We start from the raw sequence: 24424 nt of genomic DNA, 5'->3' as shown, positions 1-24424 counted from the left end.
AATAAAGAAATAAAATCTTTAAAAAAAAGGAATCTGTTTCCCTCCCCTCACCCCCAAGCAAACTTTTTTTTTTAAAGATTTTATTTATTTATTTGACAGACAGAGATCACAAGTAGGCAGAGAGGCAGGCAGAAAGAAAGGAAAGGCAGTAGGCTCCCTGCCGAACAGACAGTCCACCACGGGGCTCAATCCCAGGCCAGGCGGGGCTCAATCCCAGGACCCTGGGATCATGACCTGAGCCAAAGGCAGAGGCTTTAACCCACTGAACCACCCTGGCGCCACAAACTTTTTTTCTTTTATCTAAAGCATTCCAGTATTCAAAACTATGGAATCTCTTCTCATCAGCATTGCTTAAGTATGGCCCAGCACTAACACTTGCTTCTTAAGCAAAAAGTAAATTCTAGGCTGAAAGCAAGAAAAAGAATTACAAAATAGTATAATAGAGACCTAGCATAATGCTAAACTTAAGGGAGACATGCATTAAATACAACTGGGGAGAAAAAGGTGGTAAAACACAAAGACATCTCAAGTTTCTTATGGCAAGAAAGCAGCAAGTTTTGCTCTTCACTGAGGCAACTCTGTACCAATGTCCTTTTATGTGTGGTGGTGACCAAGCTGCCTCTCACCTTGACTAACAAAACACCGAACAAATCCATTCATCAGTCCATCCCCAAAAGAACAATATTAACTGAATACAACTGACAACTGGCCAGAGGAAATCAGTTTACAGAAAGAAATGATGAATTTTATTACCACAAATTACCATCTCTTTAACAAAATAATGAAATTACATAATCTCTTCATATATATGTATTTTCATCCAACTGTCAGGGAAAAAAACTGTGAAACTGAAATGTGTGAATACTTACTCGATTTAACAAATCAATTTCTTCTTTGAGTTTTCCGATCATTTCCTCTTTATCTTGCATTAGTCTCACAAGTCTTAAGTTTTCTTGCCTTTCTCTTACTACTTCCTGGTAGATATAATTAATATGAAGTATTAATTGTGAAGTAACTGGTTGTTTTTAACCTTAAGTGACATGTATCTGCCAAGTTTAGTGACGCACCTTAGATATATAAAGATTTCAATGGATTTCTTAAGTCACCTGGTGAGGGAAGGAAAAACCCAGCCTAGGAAAGACCCAAAGAATGAGAGGAATACAGGAGATGTAAGATATATTCCTCCTCCTTCTTCTTCTTCTTCTTCTTCTTTTTTTTTTTAAAAGGATTTATGTATTTTATTTGAGAGAGAGAGAGAGATAAAGAGAGTATGCCCCGGTAAAGGTGAGCATGGGCAAAAGGGGAGAGGGAAAGAATCCAAGCAAAATCCCAAGGCGGGGCTTGATCTCACAATCTATTAGATCATGATACGAGAAGGACCCAAGAGTCAGATGCTTAACCAAATGAGCCATCCAGGTGCCCCATATTTTGATTAAACTGATGTTTACACAATTCTTTAACAAACAGTAATACCCAATGACTTACCCTCTTTAGTTCATTACCACCATTAGTAATGATATATCTTATTTTTTAAATGACTAATATCCTGTTTGAAGAAATTCAAATTTGTTATTTAAAATACAAAGTTTAAGGTACACCTAGGTGGTGCAGTTGGTTAAGCCTCCTACTCAGGTACTGATCTCTGAGCCCCTTGTCAGCTCCAAGCTCAGCGGAGGGTGCTTGGGATTCTTTCTCCCTCACCACCTGTCCCTCCTCAACCAAGTAAGTAAATAAATATATCTTAAAAACAAAACAAAACAAACCCACAAAGTTTAAGAAAAGGAGATGGCTCTGGAAAACTAAACAGAAAAACGATGGTTCTCAATGTTACCTGTGGCTCTACCAGTTAATGGATAAAATAAAGGAACTGAAATAGATTACTGGTTTTTAATTTTTTTTTTTTTTAAATAATAATGCAACACCTTTTTCAAAGAAATCTGACTTAGAATCCAGGGCCTTGGGCTGGGCTGACTACCATGGGGGCAAAAGGATAGCAGAACTGAAAAATTTTGCTCAGAATTTAACCTCTTTTCTGCTAGCCCTCAGAAAAAGCAGCCAGCGGGTCTCATTAAACAGCTGCTGCCAAACTACTCAGGACTGGATCCAAACTCATGTGGAACTAAAAGCCTTTCTAAAGAAAGCTTTTAAACTGGTTAGACTATGTATTCCTTGAAGTTTTTAATTTAAATTCACAGAAACTGGTATCAAAGCTGAAATATGAACTAAAAAACAATCATAATGCATACAAATTTTTTAAAATTAAATTTCTACTTAAAGCAATCTTTGTATCACAAGGAATAATTTCAAGTCAGCAATACAAAACATTTTCAACAATCAGAAAGTAATCAGCACCATTACCAACTTTACATATTAAATGTCAACAGAAAAAAACCCCAGAGACTGTATGGTTAATATATTTATGACAATATTCATTTGACTTGTTCTCAACTACACTCCTGAATAGGTCTATTCTGACAATTGTTTCAAACACCAAAGATGACTCTAAGCTCTAAACAAAACCCAGAAGAAAGTCTACAAATGATACACTATACTGATAATATAATAAACACACAGTAGGACACACAGCCAGCATAGATTTAGAATCATTTAAAAAGACTGTCTTTTAAAATGTTAGGGGTAACATGTAGCAAGAACGGGAGTACACATTAAATATTAAGGAATACAAGAACTGGCTTCATTCCTGAAAGTTTTAGCAACAGAACTGTATAGAAAAGTGTTAATGGAGTCAGAAAATGTCTAGCCACAATGCATCTGGAAAATATATACTTAAGATTTAAAGATGCAACTTGACTATATATGGAAATACCAATTAACCGTAATAGTATCTTCCACTAGCACCTCTCATTCTTTTCCTTTTGTTGGCACTATCTCTCCCATACAAATTTCAATTTATTTTCTCAGCTGCTCTAAAGGTAAAAAAAAGGAATCCCTAAGGTATATGAAATTTATCAATCTTAAAATAGTTTGTAATTCATACCTTTTCAAGATCTTCAATTTTCTTTTCCAACATGCTACTTGAGACCAAATTACCTGAAGCATTTGCATCCCTGTTATATCTGCTGAACCCACTTCTATCTGTTCGGGGATATCTACTTGAAACATCTTCTTCTGAGGCAGTTGTGCTATGGAAATAAAAAGATGTATTTTATAAAAGTATCTAATACTCAGCAAGAAGAATGCCAAGAATATTTTCTATTCACCATAAATAATTACCATTCCCTGAGGACACATGGTTATAGTAGCCAACTCATCTATAACTAAAGAAGTTAATCATTATTCCAACACAACGAAAAAAAAATTAAAAAACAAAAAGTTAATTCTTCTGACCAATAACTACTGAGTAGCCACTAAGTACCAGACACTGTTCTGTGCATGAAGATATAGCAGCAAAGAAAGACATGGACTCTACCTTTCAAAGAGCTTTCAGTCTAAGAGGGAATATAACCGATCATAATAAAGCAAGATGACCACCACAATAAGGTTAAATGTAGGGTACTATGACAACTGACAGGGAACTTAATGTAGATTACCTGTGGTAGAAAACCATTTTGTTTTCTTTTTCCATTTTTTTTTTTTTAATTCTAATCCATCATGGACCAATAGATCAAATGAAAACAAACTAGTGGAAAAATAGGCCATATAAAATACAAGTTCACTGTTTTATTAGCTATGTCCATAAAGTTGTATTTCAATAATTAGAATGAACAGAAAAAAGAACTACATAAATTGTGTACTTTCATTGAACTGTATATAGGCAATCACAGAAAACAGCCATCACACTAATAACTTTTGCCATTTCATAATTATAAGTGAAAGTGATGACTGAAATGGCAATTCTTCATATTAAACACCAATTCACATTCCCTGAACTAATAGCATATATGCTCATATTTAAAGTTTTTAACATAATAAGTGAGTTTGCTTCTTGTTTTTCATATTAGTTATTTATTACTACATTAAAAGTTACACCAAAACTTAGTGGCTTAAAACACCACACACTTATCTCACAATATCTGTTGGTTAGGAATCTGGAAGCAGTCTAGCTGGGTGGTTATGTTTCAAGGTCTTTTATGAGATTTTTGGTCAGGACTACAGTCATCTGAAGGCCTGACTGGTCTAGAAAAATTTGCCTTTGAGTTCACTCATATGGCTGATGGCAAAAGGCTTCAGTTTCTAACTGGCTGTTGACCAAGCATTAGTTCCTCAGTATGTAGGCCTCATGTAGGGGGTTGTTCACCACGTGACAGCTGGTTTCCGGAGACAGACAAGACAGACACTGCAGTATCTATGACCTAATCTCCTAAGTGATATACTATCACATCAACCCTATATATACTGCCATATGGAAGGAGATTACGAAGATGGAAATACCAGGAGGTAGGGCATCCTGGGAGCTCTGTCAGAGGCTGGCTACCATGTTTGTAAATTGACCTATACAAGGTTAGACTGATGACAATGCCAGCCATGAGGGATAAGGTATATCTAAACTACTTCTAGGTTTTCCTTCAATAGCACTCATAACAGAAAACCTAGTTTCATAGCTGTATGTTAACAGGAATAGAAAGTATTTTAAAGCAATTTCAGCTCAGGATACTAATTTTTAACTTTTACCCAAAATCCAGAAAATGATGCTTTTTAAAATTTGTCTTCAATCCTTTATTAGTAGCCAATATCAATAATTTATCCATCAAAATTATAGTTCAATCCACAATAGTTCTTGATGAAAAAAATGGTTTCTTGAGCTATTGATTTTATGATTTGATTTTATATTTTATATGATTTTATATTTTAATAAAAAATAAAATTCAAAGTATGTCTCACCAAATTTATAAATCTGTCAAACTTCTTACCAAGTTTGCCTTACCAATTTGATATTAACATTTTATAAATGCGCACTACAAAAATTACCAACTATTTTACTGACAATTGTTACTGTGAAACCCATCATAACAATCTGTGGAAATTTTTCCCCCAAATTTCTAAGTTTCATTTTTGTCCTTTGATATTATATAATATTAAAAACATCTGACTTTCTTTCCTTGCATGGAAAGGTAAAATTATTTTTAAAAAATAATAAGGCTGTCAGACAAATAAAACTAATTCACATATTTAAAAAGTTTGGAGACCAAACTGGCTCCCTGCAAAAACACTAAGCGTTCATCCCAAAGTTCAAACACTTTTGTCTGAATATTTCCCTTTGAAAATTATTGTATACCTTAGCATATGGTAACAGCTGACTGGCTCAGCTTCCAAACTATAGTTTATTTTTTTTTAATCTCAAATTTAATGCATTAGTGTTTGAGCAATTCACACTTTTAGTGAACTACTGTTAATTTAGCTGATAAAGGAAGTATACTGTTTAGTTCAGCTGACAATAGCAAGGCTTTCTCAATGAAAGAAGCTGGACATTGATTCACATTATGGCACAGGTTCCAGAGTGTTTTTCTTGTCACCATCTCTCTATAATCAGAACATACTCCTACAAAAAGCAAAAAAACCCTCCAAACCATATCTATTGATTTGTTAACCTTTTAAAGTTTTACATAAGTCCTAGTAAGTTGTGTTTGTAAACAAGGAAGCTGAAAAATAAATTCTGCCTTCCTATCACTGTCATATTAACAAAATCAATGTGATCATCAAACTGTAACAGAAAATCCCTTTGCTATCTCTATCTGTCCAAGAGTCAGTCTTCTGTATCACTAAACTATTCCTAAATATATCAAGCTATGGTGTTGTCAGAAAATATTATATAAACTACCTTCTCTGCTATGGACTCATCCAAAATTTCCAAAGAAACACCTTTGTCTTTTCATTTTTGTGTAGTTGTTTTTAATGTTAGCACCATGAAAATGAGACTTAGAAAGAAACTAAAAAAGCTCTAATGATTACATAAGAAATCCTGCAGATCTGCTTTTGTCAGCTTAACTGTAATATGCCTTCTTTCAAATAATTCATTTGTGGTTGTGAATGTACTTATGTAATACATATAAATGCCACTTAAATTTTGATGTTATTATTGTTGTAGCAGCCAGCACATCACTGCAAATAAACCATTGTGGTTTTAGCACTTCCCCATCAATTACGGGTAAAAACCGAACTCAACACAGGCATCCCTTGGCGATACTTTGGGTTTGGTTCCAAACCACCACAATGAAGCACGTATCGCAATAGAGTCAAATGAATTTTTTGACTTCCCAGTGCATATAAAAGTTATGTTTACACCATACTGTTGACTATTTTTAAAAAATTTATATGACTACAAAGTGTTGTTTTTTTTTTTAAGACTTCATTTATTTATTTGACAGAGAAAGAGAGAGAGATCACAAGTAGGCACAGAGGCAGGGGGAAGCAGGCTCCCTGCTGAGCAAAGAGCCTGATGTGAGGCTCGATCCCAAGACCCTGAGATCATGACCAGAGCCGAAGGCAGAGGCTTAACCCTCTGTAAGTTGTTTTTTGTTTGTTTGCTTATTATTTAAATTCTAGTTAGTTAAAATACAATACAATATTGGTTTCAGGAGAATTCAGTGATTCATCACTTACATACAACATCCAGTTCTAATCGTAACAAGTGCTCTCCTTTATCCCCATCACCCACCTAGCCCATTTTTCCCTCTCTCAACCTTCAGTTTGTCCTCTGTCATTGAGTTGGCTCCCTCTCCTTTTTTCTTTTCTCCCCTCCCATATGTTCATCTGTTTTGTTTCTTAAATTCCACATATGAATGACTTATTTTGCTTAGCATAATACTCTCCAGCTCCATCCACATCATTGCAAAAGGCAAGACTTTATTCTTTTTGATGGCTAAGTAATAGTCCATTGTATATACTACTACATCTTCTTTATCCATTCATCAGTTGATGGACATTTGAGCTCTTTGCATAGTTTGGCTACTGTTGATAATGCTGCTTATAAACATTTGGGTAAATGTACCCCTTTGAATCAGTACTTTTATATTCTTTGGGTAATTACCTAGTAGTGAAATTGCCAGCTGATATGGTAGTTCTATTTTTAACTTTTTGAGGGCCTCCATACTGTTTTCCAGAGTGGCTGTACCAGTTTGCATTCCCACCAATAGTGCAAAAGGGGTTTCCCTTCCTCCCCATCTTTGCCAACACCTATACTATAGCCTATTAAGTGTGCAATAACATTATGTTTAAAAAAATGTACATGCTTAAATTTACAAATATTTTTTAAAATGCTAACCATCATCTGAACTTTCAATGAGTCATAAGCTTTTTGCTGGTATTGGGGGGCAGGGGTCCATACTACCCAAAGCAATGTCTATACTACCCCAGAGCAATCTACATCTACTTCTGTGTTAATGGCTGCTGACAGATCAGGGTGATGGTTGCTAAAGGCTGGGTGGTTGTGGCAATTTCTCAAAATAAGACAACAATGAAGTCTAATGGATTGACTGAATCTTTCTTTCACAAACTATTTCTTTGTAGCATGCAATGCTGTAACATAGCATTTTACCCACAGCAGAGTTTCTTTCAAAACCGGGAGTCATTCTCTCAAACCCTGCCAATGCTTCATCAACTACATTTATGTATTATCTAAATCCTCTGTTGTCCTTTCAACAATCTTCACAGCATCTTCACCAGGAGTGAAGATGAAAACACCCATCTCAACAAACCACTTTTTCTGCCCATTCATAAGAGACAACTCCTCATCCAGTAAGGTTCTATCACAAGACTTCAACAACTCAGTCACATCTTCAGGCTTCACTTTTAATTCTACTTCTCTTTTTTCTACCCCATGTGGAGTTAACTTCCTCTATTGGTCTTGAACTTCAACCTGTAAAAAAGACAGTAACTACAAAACAAAAAAGCAGAGTGCAATAAAAGAAAGTATGCCTATATAGGAAAACCAATGCTTCCCAACAAAACTAGCACAAACTCTTTTGGTCTGTAACTCTTTGAAATTACTTCCATCATCATCATCATCATCATCATCATCATCATTCTAAATGCTACTGTCGCATTCAGAAAAGGTATTCTCTTTTCCTATCAAAAGAAGTCTAGTAAAGCTTGTTTTATTATATATAAATAGGATTAAAAATACGGATTAAAATTTTACTTCCTAGATTTAGATAACACTAACAAAAGCAGAAATGGAAAAGAATGAAAGATTTTCTATTTGTTTATTTTTAATTATTATATACTCACTTTTTAATTATCTTCTTTATGAAATAAGAATAAATAATGCCAGATTTTTAAAGTAAATAAATTCTTGTTATTTCCTTCAGCTCTTACACATTTTGGATTACAACTGACTCACATAAAAATATTTTAGACCATAAAACACACCTTCACAAATTTAGAAGAACAGAAATCATACAAGGTCTGCTTTTAGACCAAAACAGAATTACACTGGAAATTAATAACAGAAAGATAACTGGAAACTTGTAAAATGTGTAGAAATTAGTTATCGGAGTTCTAAATAATACATGAGTCAAAGAAGAAATCCCGAAGAATTTTTAAAATGTTTGAACTAAACAAAAATGAACCCAAAACTTAAAATTTGTGCAATGAAAGCAGTTATTTGCAGGGAACTTTATAGCACTGAATGCCTATGTTAGAAAAGAAAGAAAATCTACAATCAATACTTTAGGTTTCTGCCATAGGAAACTGGAAAAGACAAATTAATCCAAAACAAGCAGAAGAAATAACAATCAGACCAGAAATCAATTATATTGGAAACAGGAAATCAATAAAGAAAATCAATGAAACCAAAAACTATCTCTTTGAAAAGATCAATAAATTCAATAGGGTAGGCTAACTAAGCAAATGAGGGGACACAGATTATTAGTATCAGAAATGAAAAAAGGGACAGCACTAGAGAGTCCATGGCCATTAAAAGGAATACTGTGAACAACTCTTCTCAAAAATTTAATAACCTAGGTGAAATGGACCAATTCCTTAAAAGATACAGTCTGCCAAAACTCACACAAGAAGAAATAGAAAATTTGAATAGGCCTATATCTGTTAAAGAAATTGAATCGATAATTGATAACCTTCCAAAACAGAAACCACCAGGCCCAGACAGGTTCACTGGTGAATCCTGTCAAACATTTAAGGAAGAATTATACCAATTCTCTACAATATCTTTCAGAAAGACAGAAGCAGAAGGAATACTTCCTAACTTATTCTGTAAGGCCAGCATTACTCTAACACCATAATCAGCTGAAGATATAAGAACACTACAGACTGTTGTTGCTCATGAACATATAGATGCAAAAATCCTCAATAAAATATTTGCAAATAAAATTTAACACCGTATAAAAAAAATTACAGGGGAACCTGAGTGGCTCAGTTGGTTAAGTATCTGCCTACAACTCAGGCATGCTCCCAGGGTCCTGGGACCTGGCCCCATGTTGGGCTTCCTGCCCAGCGGGGAGTCTGCTCCTCCTTCTCCCTTTGCCTGCAGTTCTCTCTACTGTTTTCTCTCTCTAATACAAATATAAAATCTTTTTAAAAAAATTATATTAAGCAGAATTTCCCAGGAATCCAAGGTTGGCTCAACATTCCAAAATCAATTAATGTAACTGACAGCTTTCCCCTAAGGTTAGGAACAAGACAGGATGTCTACTCTCACCACTTTAATTCAACACAGTACCAGTGGTCTTAGCCAAAGCAATCAGACAGCATAAAGAAATAAAAGTCATCCAAATTGATACAGAAAAAGTAAAACTTTCACTATTTGCAGATGATAGGATACTATATACAGAAAACCCTAAAGAATCCACAAAAAGACTACTAGAACTAATAACTGAATTCAGTGAAGTAGCAGAATATTAAATCAATGTACAGAAATCTGTTGCGTTCTTATACACTAATAATAAAACAGCAGAAAGTGAAATTAAGAAAATAATCCCCTTTACAAAAACTGCAACAAAAACAGTAAAATACCAAGGAACAAATTTAACCAAAGATGTGAAAGACCTATACTCTGAAAACTATAAAATACTGATGAAAGAATTCAAGAGGACACAAACAAATGGAAAGACATTCCAAGCTCATGTGTTGGAAAAACAATATTGTTAAAATATCTATACTACTGAAAGCGATCTACACATTTAATGGAATCCCAATAAAAATACCAACATCATCTTTTACAGATCTAGAACAATTCTAAAATCTTTTTTTTTTAAGATTTTTAAAATTTATTTATTTGACAGAGATCACAAGCAGGCAGAGAGGCAGGCAGAGAGAGGAGGGGAAGCAGGCTCCCTGCCAAGCAGAGAGCCTGATGCGGGGCTCGATCCCAGGACCCTGGGACCATGAGCTGAAGGCAGAGGCTTTAGCCCACTGAGCCACCCAGGCACCCCTAGAACAAACAATTCTAAAATTTTATGGAACTACAAAAGACCTTGAACAGCTAAAGCAATCTTGAAAAAGAAAAACTAAATTGCAAGTATCACAATGCCAAATCTCAAGTTATATTACAAAGCAGTGGTAATTAAACAGTATAGTACTGACATAAAAATAAATGCACAGATCAATGGAACAGAACAAAAAAACCTGGAAATAAACTCACAATTACATAGTGAATTAATCTTTGACAAAGGAGGAAAGAATATACAATGGAAAAAAGTCTCTTTACAAATGGTGTTGGGACAACTGGACAGCAACAGGCAAAAGAATGAAACCGGACTACCTTCTTTTGCCATACACAAAAATAAACTCCAAATAGATTAAACATCCAAATGTGAGACCTGAAACCATAAAAATCCTTGAAGACAGAACCGGCAGTAATCTCTCAGGGCCATAACATCTTCTAGCTATGTCTTCTAAGGCAAAGGAAATAAAATGAAAAATAAACTACTGGGACTACATCAAAACAAAAAGTTTCTGCACAGCAAAGGAAACAACAGAAATGAATGGGAAGTGATATTTGATATGGGATACAATGATTAGTATCCAAAACAAATAAAGTACTGATACAATTCAATACTTCAAAACAAATAATCCAATTAAAAATGGGCAGAAGACATGAACAGACATTTCTCCACTGAAGACATAGAGATGGCCAATAGACACACAAAAAATTCTCAACATCACTTATCATCGAGAAAATGCAAATCAAAACTACAATGAAATACCACCTTATGCCTGGCAGACTGGCTAAAATAAAAAACACAAGAAACTGCAAGTGTTAACAAGGATATGGATAAAAAGGAATCATCTTGCAGTATGGAGAGAAATGCAAATTGATACAGCCACTGTGGAAAACAGCATGGAGGTTCCTCAAAGAATTAAAAACAGAACTATCTTATGACCCAGGAGTCACACTACTAAGTAACCAAGAAATATGAAAACTAATTCAAAGGGATACATGCACCCTCATGTTTACTGCAGCATTATTTACAATAGCCAAGATATGGAAGCAGCCCAAGTGTCCATCAATAGATGAATGGATAAAGAAAAGGTGATATATATATATATATATATATATATATATATAATATATATATATATATATATAATCTTGAGATTATATATATAATCTTGAGATTATATATATAATCTTGAGATATATATATATCAAGAGGTGATATATATGTGTATATATTTATCTTATAGCTTAATAATATATACATTATCAGCCATAAAAAAATTTTCCATTTCCAACAACATGGACAGAATTAGAGGGTATAATGTTAATCTAAGTCAGAAAAAGACAAATAGCATATGATTTCATTCATATGTGGAATTTAAGAAAAAAAAAATGAGCAAAGGAAAAAAAGAGAGAGACAAACCAAGAAGCAGACTCTTAATTATGAGAACAAACTGATGGTTTACCAGAAGAAAGGTGGGTGGAGAGATGGGTGAAAAAGAGGATGGGATTTGGAGTATACTTACCATGATGAAAAAAAAAACCAATTAAAAAAAATCAATACAGTCCATCATGTCAACAAGCTAAAGAAGAAAATCAAATGATCATACCAATAGATGTAGAAAAAAATCACATGACAAAATCCAACAATTATTCATGAGGAAAATCTGAAACAAATTAAGCACAGAAGGGAATCCTCCTCAACTTGATAAAGAATACCTACAAAAAACCTACATCATACTAAATGGTGAGACACTTGAAGCTACCCTATTAAAAGACCAGGAACAAGGCCAAAATGTCTCCTCTCAGCCCTCCTTTTCAACATCTTAGAGGAGTCCTAGCTAATGCAACAAAACAAGAAAAGGAGATAAAAGGTATACAGATTGGGAAGACAAAAATAAAACTGTATTTGTTTACCGATGACATCATTGTCTATGTAGAAAATCTGAAAGAATCAACAAAAAAATTCCTGGAACTAACAAACAATTATAGCAAGGTTGAAAGATACAAGTTTAATACACAAGTCAATCAATCACTGTACTAGCAAGTGGAATATGTAATTAAAAAACAATATATTTATATTAGCTCCCCCAAATGAAATACTTCGGTATAAATCTAATAAGAAAGTACTGGATCTATAGGAGGAAAACTACAAAACTCTTGATGAAAGATATCAAAGAAAAACTAAGTAACTAGAGATATTCTCAGCTAATGAATAGGAAGATTCAACATTGGTAAAATGTAAATTTTTCCCAACTTGGTCTGTAATCAATACAAATCCAATCACAATCCCAGCCATGTTATTTTGTATTGACAAACTAATTCTGAAGTTCACACAGACAGGCAATAAATAAATAAATAAATAAATAAATAAATAAATGAAAATAAATCCAGAATAGCTAACACAAGATTGAAAAACAAAGCTGGAAGACTGATTATAGTCAACTCAATACTTACTATAAGGCTACCGTAACCAAGACAGTGTGGTACTATTGAAAGAATAAACAAATAGAGCAATAGAACAGATAGGGAGCCCAGAAATAAACTAACATAAATAACCCGCAACTGATCTTTGACAAAGGAGCAAATGCAATACAATGGAGAGAAAAGACAGTGTCTTCAACAACTGGTGCTAGAACAGCTGAACATTCACATGAATTTTTCAAATTAAAAATTAAGATAAAGATCGTATACCCTTCACAAAAAAACAACTCAAAATGGATAACAGACCTAAATGTAAAATGCAAAACTACGAACTCCTAGAACGTAACCAACATAGGACAAAACCTAGAAAACCCTGGTCATGGCAATGACTTTTTAGATTCAACACCAAAGGCATAATCTACAAAAGAAATAATCAACTGCAGGACTTCATTAAAATTAAAAATTTCTGCTCTGTAAAGGACAATGTTAAGAAAAAGGGAAATGGGGCCTTGGGTGGCTCAGTCGGTTAAGCATCTTCCTCCCATTCATGTCATGATCTCAGGGTTCTGGGATCAAGCCCCATGTCTGACTTTCTACTTAGCAGGGAATCTGCTTCTCCCTCTCCTTTTGCCTGCCACTCCCCTTGCTTGTGCTCTCCCTGGAGCTACTTCCTCTGTCAAATAAATAAATAAAATCTTAAAAAAAAAAAAGGGAAGAGAAACCACACTGAGAAAAAATACTTATAAAAGACACGTGCAACAAAGAACTACTACCCAAAATGTACAAAGAACTTTTAAAATTCAATAGTAAACAAACAACCCTATTAAAAAATAGGCCAAAGACCTTAACAGACACCTTATCAAAGAAGATACACAGATAGCAAATTAGCATATGAAAAGATGTTCCATATTATGTCATCAGGGAAATGCAAACTAAAAAAATAATGCACATCCATAAGAAAGGCTAAAATCAGAAACAATGACAATCCCAAATGCTCTTGAGGATTTAGAACTGCTAGTAGGAAGGTAAAATGGCACAATCACTATGGAAGACAATTTGGTAGCTTCTTATAAACTAAATATACTCTCAACCACATGATCCATCAGTCATGCTTCCTGGCATTTACCTGAAGAAACTTTTGTCTACACAAAAATCTGCACATGGATGTTTACAGCAGCTTTATTCCCAATTGCCAAAATTTAGAAGCAATTATAATACCCTTTCATAGATCAATGGACAAATAAACTGTGGTATATGCAGACAATGGGATATTATTCAGTGCTAAAAAGAAGCTTAAATGCCTATTACTAAGGAACAGAATCCAGTATGAGAGAACTATACACTGTATGATTTCAATTATATGACATTGTGGAAAAGGCAAAACTATGCTCGAAGTAAAGATAGGTAGTTTCCAAGGGGTAAAGGGAGAGATAATACAGGGAAGGAAAAAACAGAGGCAGTACAGAAGATTTTCAGAGCAGGGAAAATACTCTGTATGCCATAATGATGAATACATGTCATTCATTTGTCCAAACCCATAGAATGTACAACACTAAGACTGACCCATAATGTAAACTATGCCCTTTGGGTGATTATGATGTGATATGGAATTTATCAGTTTTAACAACTGTGCCTCTCTGTTGGGGAACACTGATAATGTGGGAGGCTATGAGTGAGGGGAGGCAGGGAATATACTGGAAACCTCTGTACCTTTCCCTCAATTTTGCTGTTAATTTTAAACAGCTCTAAAAAAAACCTCGAGTTAAAAAAGGAAATGAGGGGCCCCTGGGTGGCTCAGTGGGTTAAGCCTCTGCCTTCAGGTCAGGTCATGATCTCAGGGTCCTGGGATTGAGCCCCGCATCAGGCTCTCTGCATGGCAGGGAGCCTGCTTCCTCCCCTCTCTCTCTGCTTGCCTCTCTGCCTACTTGTGATCTCTCTCTGTGAAATGAATAAATAAAATCTTAAAAAAAAAAAAAAAAAAAGGAAATCACACAAGCATCATGGTACTTGAACTAGTTAATATCCTATTGAGAAAGGAGACCACTGATCATGCACTTAGATGTGACGATGACAATATCAAAATGCAATTCAAGCTTTGAAATGTTTACTCTCAAGTTCTTTTCTTATCTTGTCATGGGCTGGTAAGAGTTGAAGGACCATACTTTGAGTAGCACTATGCATGCTAGTGAATATTTAAGCTACGACTTAAAAGAGGAATAAGAATGTACAAATATTTATAAACAAAGAGTATATGGCTCATTTAAGAAACAGAAAAGTCCAACATAGCTAAGGTATGAAATATAAATATAGGCATGGTAAGATATGATTCTTGAAAAGCATATAGGAAGGCTGAAAGGTACTTTATAGAAAAATTTGAACTAATGATCTCCAAACTTTATTTATTACATAACCATGTTGATATGTGTCTTTGTCTCCTATTTTTATAATGACTTATAAACATTATATAAATAATACATTTACATATAGTACATTATTACACAAATATATGAAATATATAACATATAATACATGTACATAATATATAAAATATTTACAATATAATCATACCATGAAAATGTTATCTGTATCACAAAAAATAGAACATAAAGGGATGAAAAGAATTTGTTTTAATTACTTATGATACAAAATTTTTTTGTTTTCTTAAAAACAGACTATAGTATTTTTAGTAAAAGTATAGTTGAGTATGTTTCATTACTTCTTAGGGTCTTACTTTAACACTCTGACATAGAGATTCAAAGAACTAGTTCTAAGATCAGCTAGCAAACTTGATCTTAAGTGGCCATCATAGCAAAAAGAGGTAACTGAAAATAAGAACTTAAAATTTTTAAAACCTTTCACTTACAACTCTGAAATAAGGATATAAGAACAGATCTGATTTTGTATATTTTGCCTGCTGACCAACCATGAGTTCATCTTTGTACTTTTTTTTTTTTTAAGATTTATTTATTTACTTGAGAGAGAAAAAGTGTATGCGCACATGAGTGGAGAGGGAGAGGGGAAGCAGACTCCCCACTGAGTGCAGAGTCCCACACGGGGCTCAATCCCACACCCTGAGGTCATGACCTGAAATTAAAAAAGATTTTCTTCTTGCATACTAGCATTATCTTGTGTATCACCCTACCTTGGAGACTAGTTTAGACTTAATTCAAAGGCCACAGGAAGCCATTAAAGCCGGGAAAGTGAAAAACTCATTTAACAAAAAGCATGAAAGAGAAACAAAACTGGAAGCCGGGAAGCCAGTTTGGAACCTATCCTAATAATCTATGTAAGGGATGATAATGTCCTAGACTGGTGTGTTTGCATGGAAGATATGCAGGAGATATAAACTCAATCTTGATAAATGCCTGAATGTAGATGCAGTAGTAGGGGGATAAAAAAGGTCATAAACAATGTCCAGATTTCTAGCTTGAGCAAAAGTAGATTATGATGTCAACTACTGAAATTTAGCAGGTTTAACAAGTTTACTCTTGAACATGCTGAGTTTTTAAATACTTCTGAGATACCTGTAAGTAGATATTTAAAAGTTGTTGGTTAATACAGATACAGAGTCAAGGACTTAGAAGCCACTGGTGTATGTATAGGTAGTACTGTAAGTCTGAGAAGTAAAGAAAATTTCTGGCACAAAAACACCAAACAAAAAGAAAATAAAGTTGAAGACAGATAGCTGAGTAATACCAACACATAAAGAACAAGTACAGGAAAGGATAAACTACAAATAAGACTGGGAAATAGCAGCAAAATGGTAGAGAGGAAATAAAGAGAGTAAGGTATCACTGAAGCCATATCATATTATAGAAGGGCACTGGAATAACTCTTAAAAAGCTTTTCGCTTAAAAAATCTAGTTATCACATGAACAGACATTTCTGCAAAGAAGACATCCAGATGGCCAACAGACCCATGAAAAAGTGCTCCATATCACTCAGCATCAGGGAAATACAAATCAAAACCACAATGAGATACTACTACCTAACACCAGTCAGAATGACTAAAATTAACAAGTCAGGAAACGACAGATGCTGGCGAGGATGCAGAGAAAGGGGAACCCTCCTACACTGTTGGTGGGAATGCAAGCTGGTGCAGCCACTCTGGAAAACAGCATGGAGGTTCCTCAAAATGTTGAAAATAGAACTATCCTATGACCCAGCAATTGCACTACTGGGTATTTACCCTAAAGATACAAACATAGTGATCTGAAGGGGCACGTGCACCCGAATGTTTATAGCAGCAATGTCTACAATAGCCAAACTATGGAAAGAACCTAGATGTCCATCAACAGATGAGTGGATAAAGAAGATGTATATATACACAAAGGAATACTATGCAGCCATCAAAAGAAATGAAATCTTGCCATTTGCAATGACGTGGATAGAACTAGAGGGTATCATGCTTAGCAAAATAAGTCAAGCGGAGAAAGACAACTATCATATGATCTCCCTGATATGAGGAAGTGGAGATGCAACATGGGGGGTTAAAGGGGTAGGAAAAGAATAAATGAAACAAGATGGGATTGGGAGGGAGACAAACCATAAGTGACTCTCAATCTCACAAAACAAAGTGAGGGTTGCTGGAGGGAGGGGGGTTGGGAGAAGGGGGGTGGGGTTATGGACACTGGGGAGGGTATGTGCTATGGTGAGTGCTGTGAAGTGTATAAACCTGGTGATTCACAGACCTGTACCCCTGGGGATAAAAATATATTATATGTTTATAAAAAATTAAAAATTAAAAAAAAATCTAGTTATCTGTATCAAACACAATGCCATTTATGTAGAAATTACAAGGCTGGCAACCACAAACATAAAAACCTAGAAATATGGCTATCCCTTAAGAGTTCATATTTGCGGGGCACCTGGGTGGCTCAGTGGGTTAAAGCCTCTGCCTTCGGTTCAGTTCATGATCCTAAGGTCCTGGGATCGAGCCCCATGTCGGGCTCTCTGCTCAGTGGGGAGCCTGCTTCCCTTCCTCTCTCTCTGCCTATTTGTGATCTCTGTCAAATAAATAAATTTAAAAAAAAAAACAGTTTGTATTTACTTGATGCAGAAGCTTAGGACAGTATTTCAGAAAATTTAACCCATTAACAATTTCTGAAATCCTTCATATTAAGCTAGGTAACTATATAAATGATACTATTAAATAATTTTAAAACAAGGAATAATTAATACTAAAAAAAAACATTGCTTTATGTGCTATGTATTAGGTTTATAAGGAATACTGTCAAAATTATGAATAGCAGTTACTTTATCTTTTGCCAAATTTAACTCTGTTTATTTTAAAAACAGAAATGTTTTCAACGTATTTTGAGGGACAGATATGTACAGTACAAAATATACAGAATAAAAGTTTGTTTTGTCAACTCCAAAAAGTTTGTAATATTCTACTTGGGAATGTTGACATAAAGCTCTAATACAATTCCAAAAAGAATCCCCTCTGCCCTTAGCTATTAAAGATATTAACTATAAAGTTCAGAAGAGGGAAAAGAATAAAGTGTCATAAAAGATAAATACTTCCATTCACTGGAAGTTTTTCCCCTCTGGGAATTTTCACATCTTCTATGGAAAGACTAGGAGGTGTTACATTGGGGAATAAAAAACTGTTATTCTAAAACTATCATGAGAACAAGATTGGCACAGCATTATAAGATTACAGCTAGAGGAATTTTCCACTATAAAAGGTATTTTAAGGCTTAGCAATTAGAAGAAATACAAGATTCATGAGTAAAATCTCACTTGTAGAATGGTATCAAATATTTAGCAGTATTGGATAAACTATGAAATCCCTAAATAACCAACCAGTACAGGATTGCCCTTCATATTTTTAACATGTTTTGCTATCTCTCTCCCACCATTACTCACACTCCTCCCTAAAAACAGCCACTTACTCTGTGTAAGTCTTCACTTTCTTCCTTTACACACACACATACACATAGAGTAACAACTAAAGATCAAAATCAAAAACTCTCAGACTCATTCAAATTTATATATTAACTGCAGGAACCAAAAAATATAAATCACTCATCTCAATAATCCCACTAATGCAGAGATAACTACTGATATATTGTAAACATAGTAGTTCTTAACTTTTTTAGATCACAGTCCCCTTTGAGAATATGTTTAAACGATAATTATTTATTAATAAACGTTACATTCTATTACGTATAATTTTAGTAATTTCAAGTTATGAAGACTTAATATATATTATGATACTTTGTTTTGTATCATTCTCTTTGTATATGTGCTGCCTAAGCGAGCACTGTATCATTCTCTTTGTAACATGCCCGCCCTCTCCCCATTTAACATATAGGTAATAATTATTCTACATAATTGTTTTCTACAGCATCAGATTAATGTCTGCATTGTAACTATTTATAATATATTAATATATTATAGCTAATAACCTCCTCATTGTTAGAAATTTAAGTTTTTCCAGTTAGGGTCTATCATACATGCTCATTTCTGGTATATTACATATACTGAATTATCCTAACGAGATCAAATGACAGTTATCTCATCATTTTACTCAACTACCTGGTTGCTAAATTTCACTACCTGAGGGACAGACAAACCCAGAAAACATTCTTCCAGAGGCAAGTCACAGCATTTGCTAAGCTAAGATTATACACTTTTCATTATTCTCTTAGCACGTGTCTCCTAAACACCAAGCATAGTACCTTGTACCTCAGAATTATTCGAAACATATTGACATAAAACATCTACTTTTTTCAGAAAAATTTTCAACTAAGCAATATGGAAAATTTCTGTGTATTAAGAATAAATAAGAATCACAAAAATTTATACATGAATGTTCATAGCATACTATATACTATATATTCTAATAAAATTCCTATGAGCCAAAAGGTGGAAACACCCTAAATATCCATCAAATGATGAATGGTTAAACAAAATGTGGTTTTATCCAGGTAGGCTACAACACAGACAAATCTTGGCAGGCATTATGCTATATGAAAGAAGCCAGACCAAAAAGCCACATATTATATGATTTCACTTAATGCATTACCCAGCATATGAAAATCTATTAAAAAACACAAAACAGAGTACTGGTTGCTTAAGCTAAGGGGAAGGGAAAATGGGGACTGGCTGGCCATTTAACAGGCATGGGGTTTCCCCTTTTATTTGGTGTGGAGGTAGTTCTGGAACTAGATCGTGGTAATGGGTATATAACCCTGTGTAAGTACTGTCAACCACTGAATTGTATACTTTCAAAAAATGAACTTATGATATCTGAAGTACATTTCAAAGCTCTTAAAAACAGAGATTAAATATGGAAGAGCAAATTCAGATTAGTGATTAATTCCTAAGGAAATATAATACATAAAATGCACTTTAAAATAATGTACCAAATGTTATCACACAATTTATCTTTCATGATTTTAAAGATAACTTTAGATCTTGTTGGATTTGAAGATTAAGAAAAAAACTTATTTTCCCATGCTGTAGCCAGAATAAAAGTAAAGATAGCTGAGTGAACTCTGTGAAATCCAAAGCCACATGAGTAGTAAACTATGTTAAACAAAAAAAAAATCTAGTTATGGGTACCTTCCAGTTACTTGGGAGTCAAAATAAGCAAAATCAAACTCTGAATCAAATACTCTACATTCTAAAACACTAAGCAAATTAATATTACCATGAGGTATAAATATGTTGATAAGATCAACCAATTAATATGTCTGATCTCAAAAAGACATTAAATTTCCCTGTGCCTCAGTTTGCTCATTTGTAAAATGGGGATAATAAGGTTACCAGGAGATTTAACTGAACTAATATATAAGGAAAGTACTCTGAATAGTGTATATTACATAATAAATACTATATAAATCCTAGCTACTAATATTTATAGCATAGATAAAAATTCACCAATCCACAAGGGAACCATGAGGTCCACAAAACGTGCCAGTATCTCAATTATTTTTAAATTATCATCTTTTTGACATTCACATTCATTTGTAATATCCATTCATCAGAAGAACCACAGCTAGAACATACAGCTACTGTATGCCTTATAGCATTAGGTAAAATAAAGAATATATTAATAAAAAAAACAAGACATTTTGAAAAGGAATATATTTCCTTAGAAAACACACAGTCCAAGAAACCTGGTTCCTCTTCAGTTACTAGAAGATACATTTGGTCTTTAGTCGGTAATTCTCACCTTTAAACAATCCAGCTGATTGTTTTGGTTTGATCCCTAACCAACAAACCAAAGAAATTTCTTGTGACTCAGTAATTCTCAAAACACATGTGCAATCAAACAAGAACTACTGGTTTTAAAACAATGGTTATAGAGAAAGTGCCATTTAGAAAAAAAGTTGCAACATCTTAAAATATTTGCATGAAATTTTTCTGAATAAATTATTTACCTTCCAAACTTAAATAGGTTCTATTTAATTTCCTATGAAAGAGCCTCAGAATCAAGTGACAACTAAAGGTTTGAATTTCTGTTTGGTAGTTCAAAACAACAGATCTAAGATAATATCTGAGAAATAATCTGAAGATACAGTATCTTTTAAAAGTGATCCTTCTTTTTTTTTCCACAAGAAATATAAGAAGGAGAGTTATCTGAAATCATATGGGAAGTTGTGACTCACACTCAAGTCTTCTGGTAGATGTCTGAGGTGTGTGTTTTTTGTGTCTTCCTACATGGTTCAGTTAAGCTAGGCAGTTTTATACGCTTACCTAGTGTTTCCGATGAACAAAATTGTGTCTTGACAAACACAAAAATCTGTGTTATGGCCAAACTGTTCCCTAATATATCCACTGGGACAAATTCGAGTTTCCAAAAACATGTATTATAGCAGAACTGACAGGAAGATGATGCTGTTGTCATGTCTGTCCTAATAAAGAATTGAGGGACCCTAACTGGCTTAGAATAGCATGCAACTTTTTGATCTCAGGTCCACGTTGGGTATAGAGATCACTTAAATAAATAAAAACTTAAAAATAAAAAATAAAGAAATTAAGGGTCCCCAAAGGAGTTACAATGAGTGTCTCTGGTATATTTATGTTGTACTTCATGAAAGGGAGAAAAGAAGAGACTGCTCTATTGATATCAGCCATTCTATTGAAAACTTAAGAAGGAGCAAACCAGAATGCAAAATCATACATCCATTAAGCCCATGGTCATTCAAATAAAAGCCTAAAAACTAAAGTGGAAGTAAAAAATTAAAATAATGTTAATAATGATTAACGTGGAGGGTAGTGTTATGAGTGGGATTTTCCAATTCAAATCTTCCAATAGTGAGGACTGCCTTTAAAGAGAAGAAAACAATTTTTAAATCGTATAAAAATTCTACCCTGATTGCTTTTAGTAACAGCAAAAAATTATAAGGGAAGAAAAGTCCCAAAGAAGGTACACACATTAGAGTTACAGAAAGAATAATAACATAAAACATTATAGATCTGAAATAGGATTTTGCACCTATGTTTTAGTTAAGACAATGTTTATTCTTTCTAACATTCATATCCTGATGTGTCCATGCTCTTTGTAAAAGCAAAACCTTGTGGTGCCCAGGTGGTTCAGTCTGTTAAGCTTTAAGACTTGATTTCAGCTTCCGCTCCTATCAAGATCATCAACTAAATTACCTTGAGATTAGGCCCCTGGACAAGCTCAGTGGGGAGTCTGCTTCTCCCTTTGCACCACCCGCCCTGCACTCACTCGGGAGCAGGTACCGTCTTTCACTCTCTCAAATCTTTACAATAAAAAAATAAAGGAAAACCTTGTAATATTTCCTCTCTTGTAACTTAACTAATTTCTGCTCAGAGGGCATGTGGTAAAACAAAGGGTTCACTGAACTAAAGCCTTTTTCTTCACTTTGGAAAGAAGATACCTGTCCTGCTGCCTGATAGGATTACTGTTAGGTAATGTCTGTGAAGGTGCTTTGCATACCATTAAAAACTACATAAATGTAACCTAATGTTAAGGTTACTAGATGGGGGGAGGACTTAGAAGCATTTTTGACTCCATAATTACTTAATAAAACAATTAATACTGCATTGAATACATTTGTGAAAACAAAGAGACCAGTTAATTACTATGTGAGAATGATAAAACTTAGTATTTGTCTTAAATCGCTTCCCTATTTTTTAATCAGAGCCATTCCCTATTTTTTAATCAGAGCCTTTAATCAGAGCTGAATTACATACATAAATAAAAATGGTAAATTATAAACTCTGGTTAATCCTGCCCTTTGCAAGTCATTTAGAAGTGTCTTGCCTTTTTTTTGGGGGGGGGGGGCGGTATATGACAGTTTTATTTAGATATCACACTGAGTAGGGTATCTGCAAGCACACATCTAATAACCTGTCTTGCCTTTTTAAAAAAAAACCTTATTTTGACCAATGCACTATAAACTTAACGAAGTAGGCATATTAAGAAAAATCACACAATGAAAAACAAAAACAAAAACCTACAAATATGTGATACTGATTCATTGTTCCTAAATCTTGAGTTGCAGAAATTTCATTATTCCCACCTCCAAATAGTTTCTAAATATATTTTTTTAAAGATTTTATTTATTTGAGAGAGAAAGAGAGAGAGAGAGACAAGGCACAGGCAGGGGGAGGAACAGAAGAAGAGGGAGAAGCAGACACCTCTTTGAGCAGGGAGCCCAATGTGGGACTTGATCTTGGGACTTCCCATGAACTGAGCCGAAGACAGCCACTTAACCGAGCCACCCAGGTGCCTCTAAATATGTTTTAAAAAGGAAATTAGTCCATATATAAGAGATGCCCGAGATAAACAAGAGTTGATTCAATAAAATACAGCCTAACTAGTACTTAACAGACTCAATTCTCAAAAAGTACATTCTTGCTATTTGTTAGAAAAATTAAATATTTAATTCATAATTTATAACAGCACGCATACAAACTAGTTCTGTGAGTTCTTGTATCCTCCAATGACTTTTTTTTTTTTTAAGATTTTATTTATTTATTTGACAGACAGAGATTACATGTTCGCAGAGAGGCAGGCAGAGAGAAAGAGGAGGAAGCAGGCTCCCTGCTGAGCAGAGAGCCCGATGTGGGACTTGATCCCAGAACCCTGGGATCATGACCTGAGCTGAAGGGAGTGGTTTAACCCACTGAGCCACCCAAGCGCCCTCCTCCAATGACTTTTTAAGAATTTGTCTAGCTGTGTACAGTATCTCATAAATTGTTTGGTACAGTGGAAACATTTTCTAACATATGAGGCCAAATTTCTATTCTTTAGGCAGTCTTCCTTTTTTTAAATGCCCATTAGTCAGCAGACACCCTCACCAAGATCATCCATTCTCTAGTCCCTGCTACATGTGCTGACAGATTAATGAAAATAATGAACTGCTGATGCACAATTTAACAAATTCCTTTAGATAAGAAATTAGTAATTTCAAAATAGATTCTAGATTTTGTTTGTTTTTATTTTTTTAGTTATTTTTCTCCTTTTTAAACAGTATTCAAACTAAAAGTTGCTGTAAGTCAGGGAATAATGACTAGAAGCTTTAAAAATGTTTGTTTTATAACAGAATTAAACAGGGCTAAACCTTTGAAAGCTGAAAATTAACAAAACACGCTCTAGGTCACGAAAACAAAAAAGTATCAGTATAGCAACAGGTCCCAAGTAAAATAATGGTCTGA

General features: G+C 34.3%; 1 protein-coding gene across 1 annotated transcript in view; it reads right to left on the bottom strand.

Moving 5' to 3' along the window:
• The window catches only part of PAWR (pro-apoptotic WT1 regulator), a 117129-nt gene that overhangs the window by 6749 nt on the left and 85956 nt on the right, over positions 1 to 24424 (bottom strand). Inside the window, exons 5-6 of the mRNA XM_082742821.1 lie at positions 2999 to 3143; positions 870 to 974 (exon numbers count right to left, since the gene is read on the bottom strand). Coding sequence (XP_082598947.1) covers positions 870 to 974; positions 2999 to 3143 — 250 coding nt within the window. The remainder of the gene's footprint in view (positions 1 to 869; positions 975 to 2998; positions 3144 to 24424) is intronic.

The sequence above is a fragment of the Mustela nivalis genome, assembly GCF_964662115.1.
Source record: "Mustela nivalis genome assembly, chromosome: 7".
NCBI lineage: Eukaryota > Metazoa > Chordata > Mammalia > Carnivora > Mustelidae > Mustela > Mustela nivalis.
The sequence above is the reverse complement of the archived record's forward strand: the minus strand, read 5'-3'. Positions and strand labels throughout refer to the sequence as shown.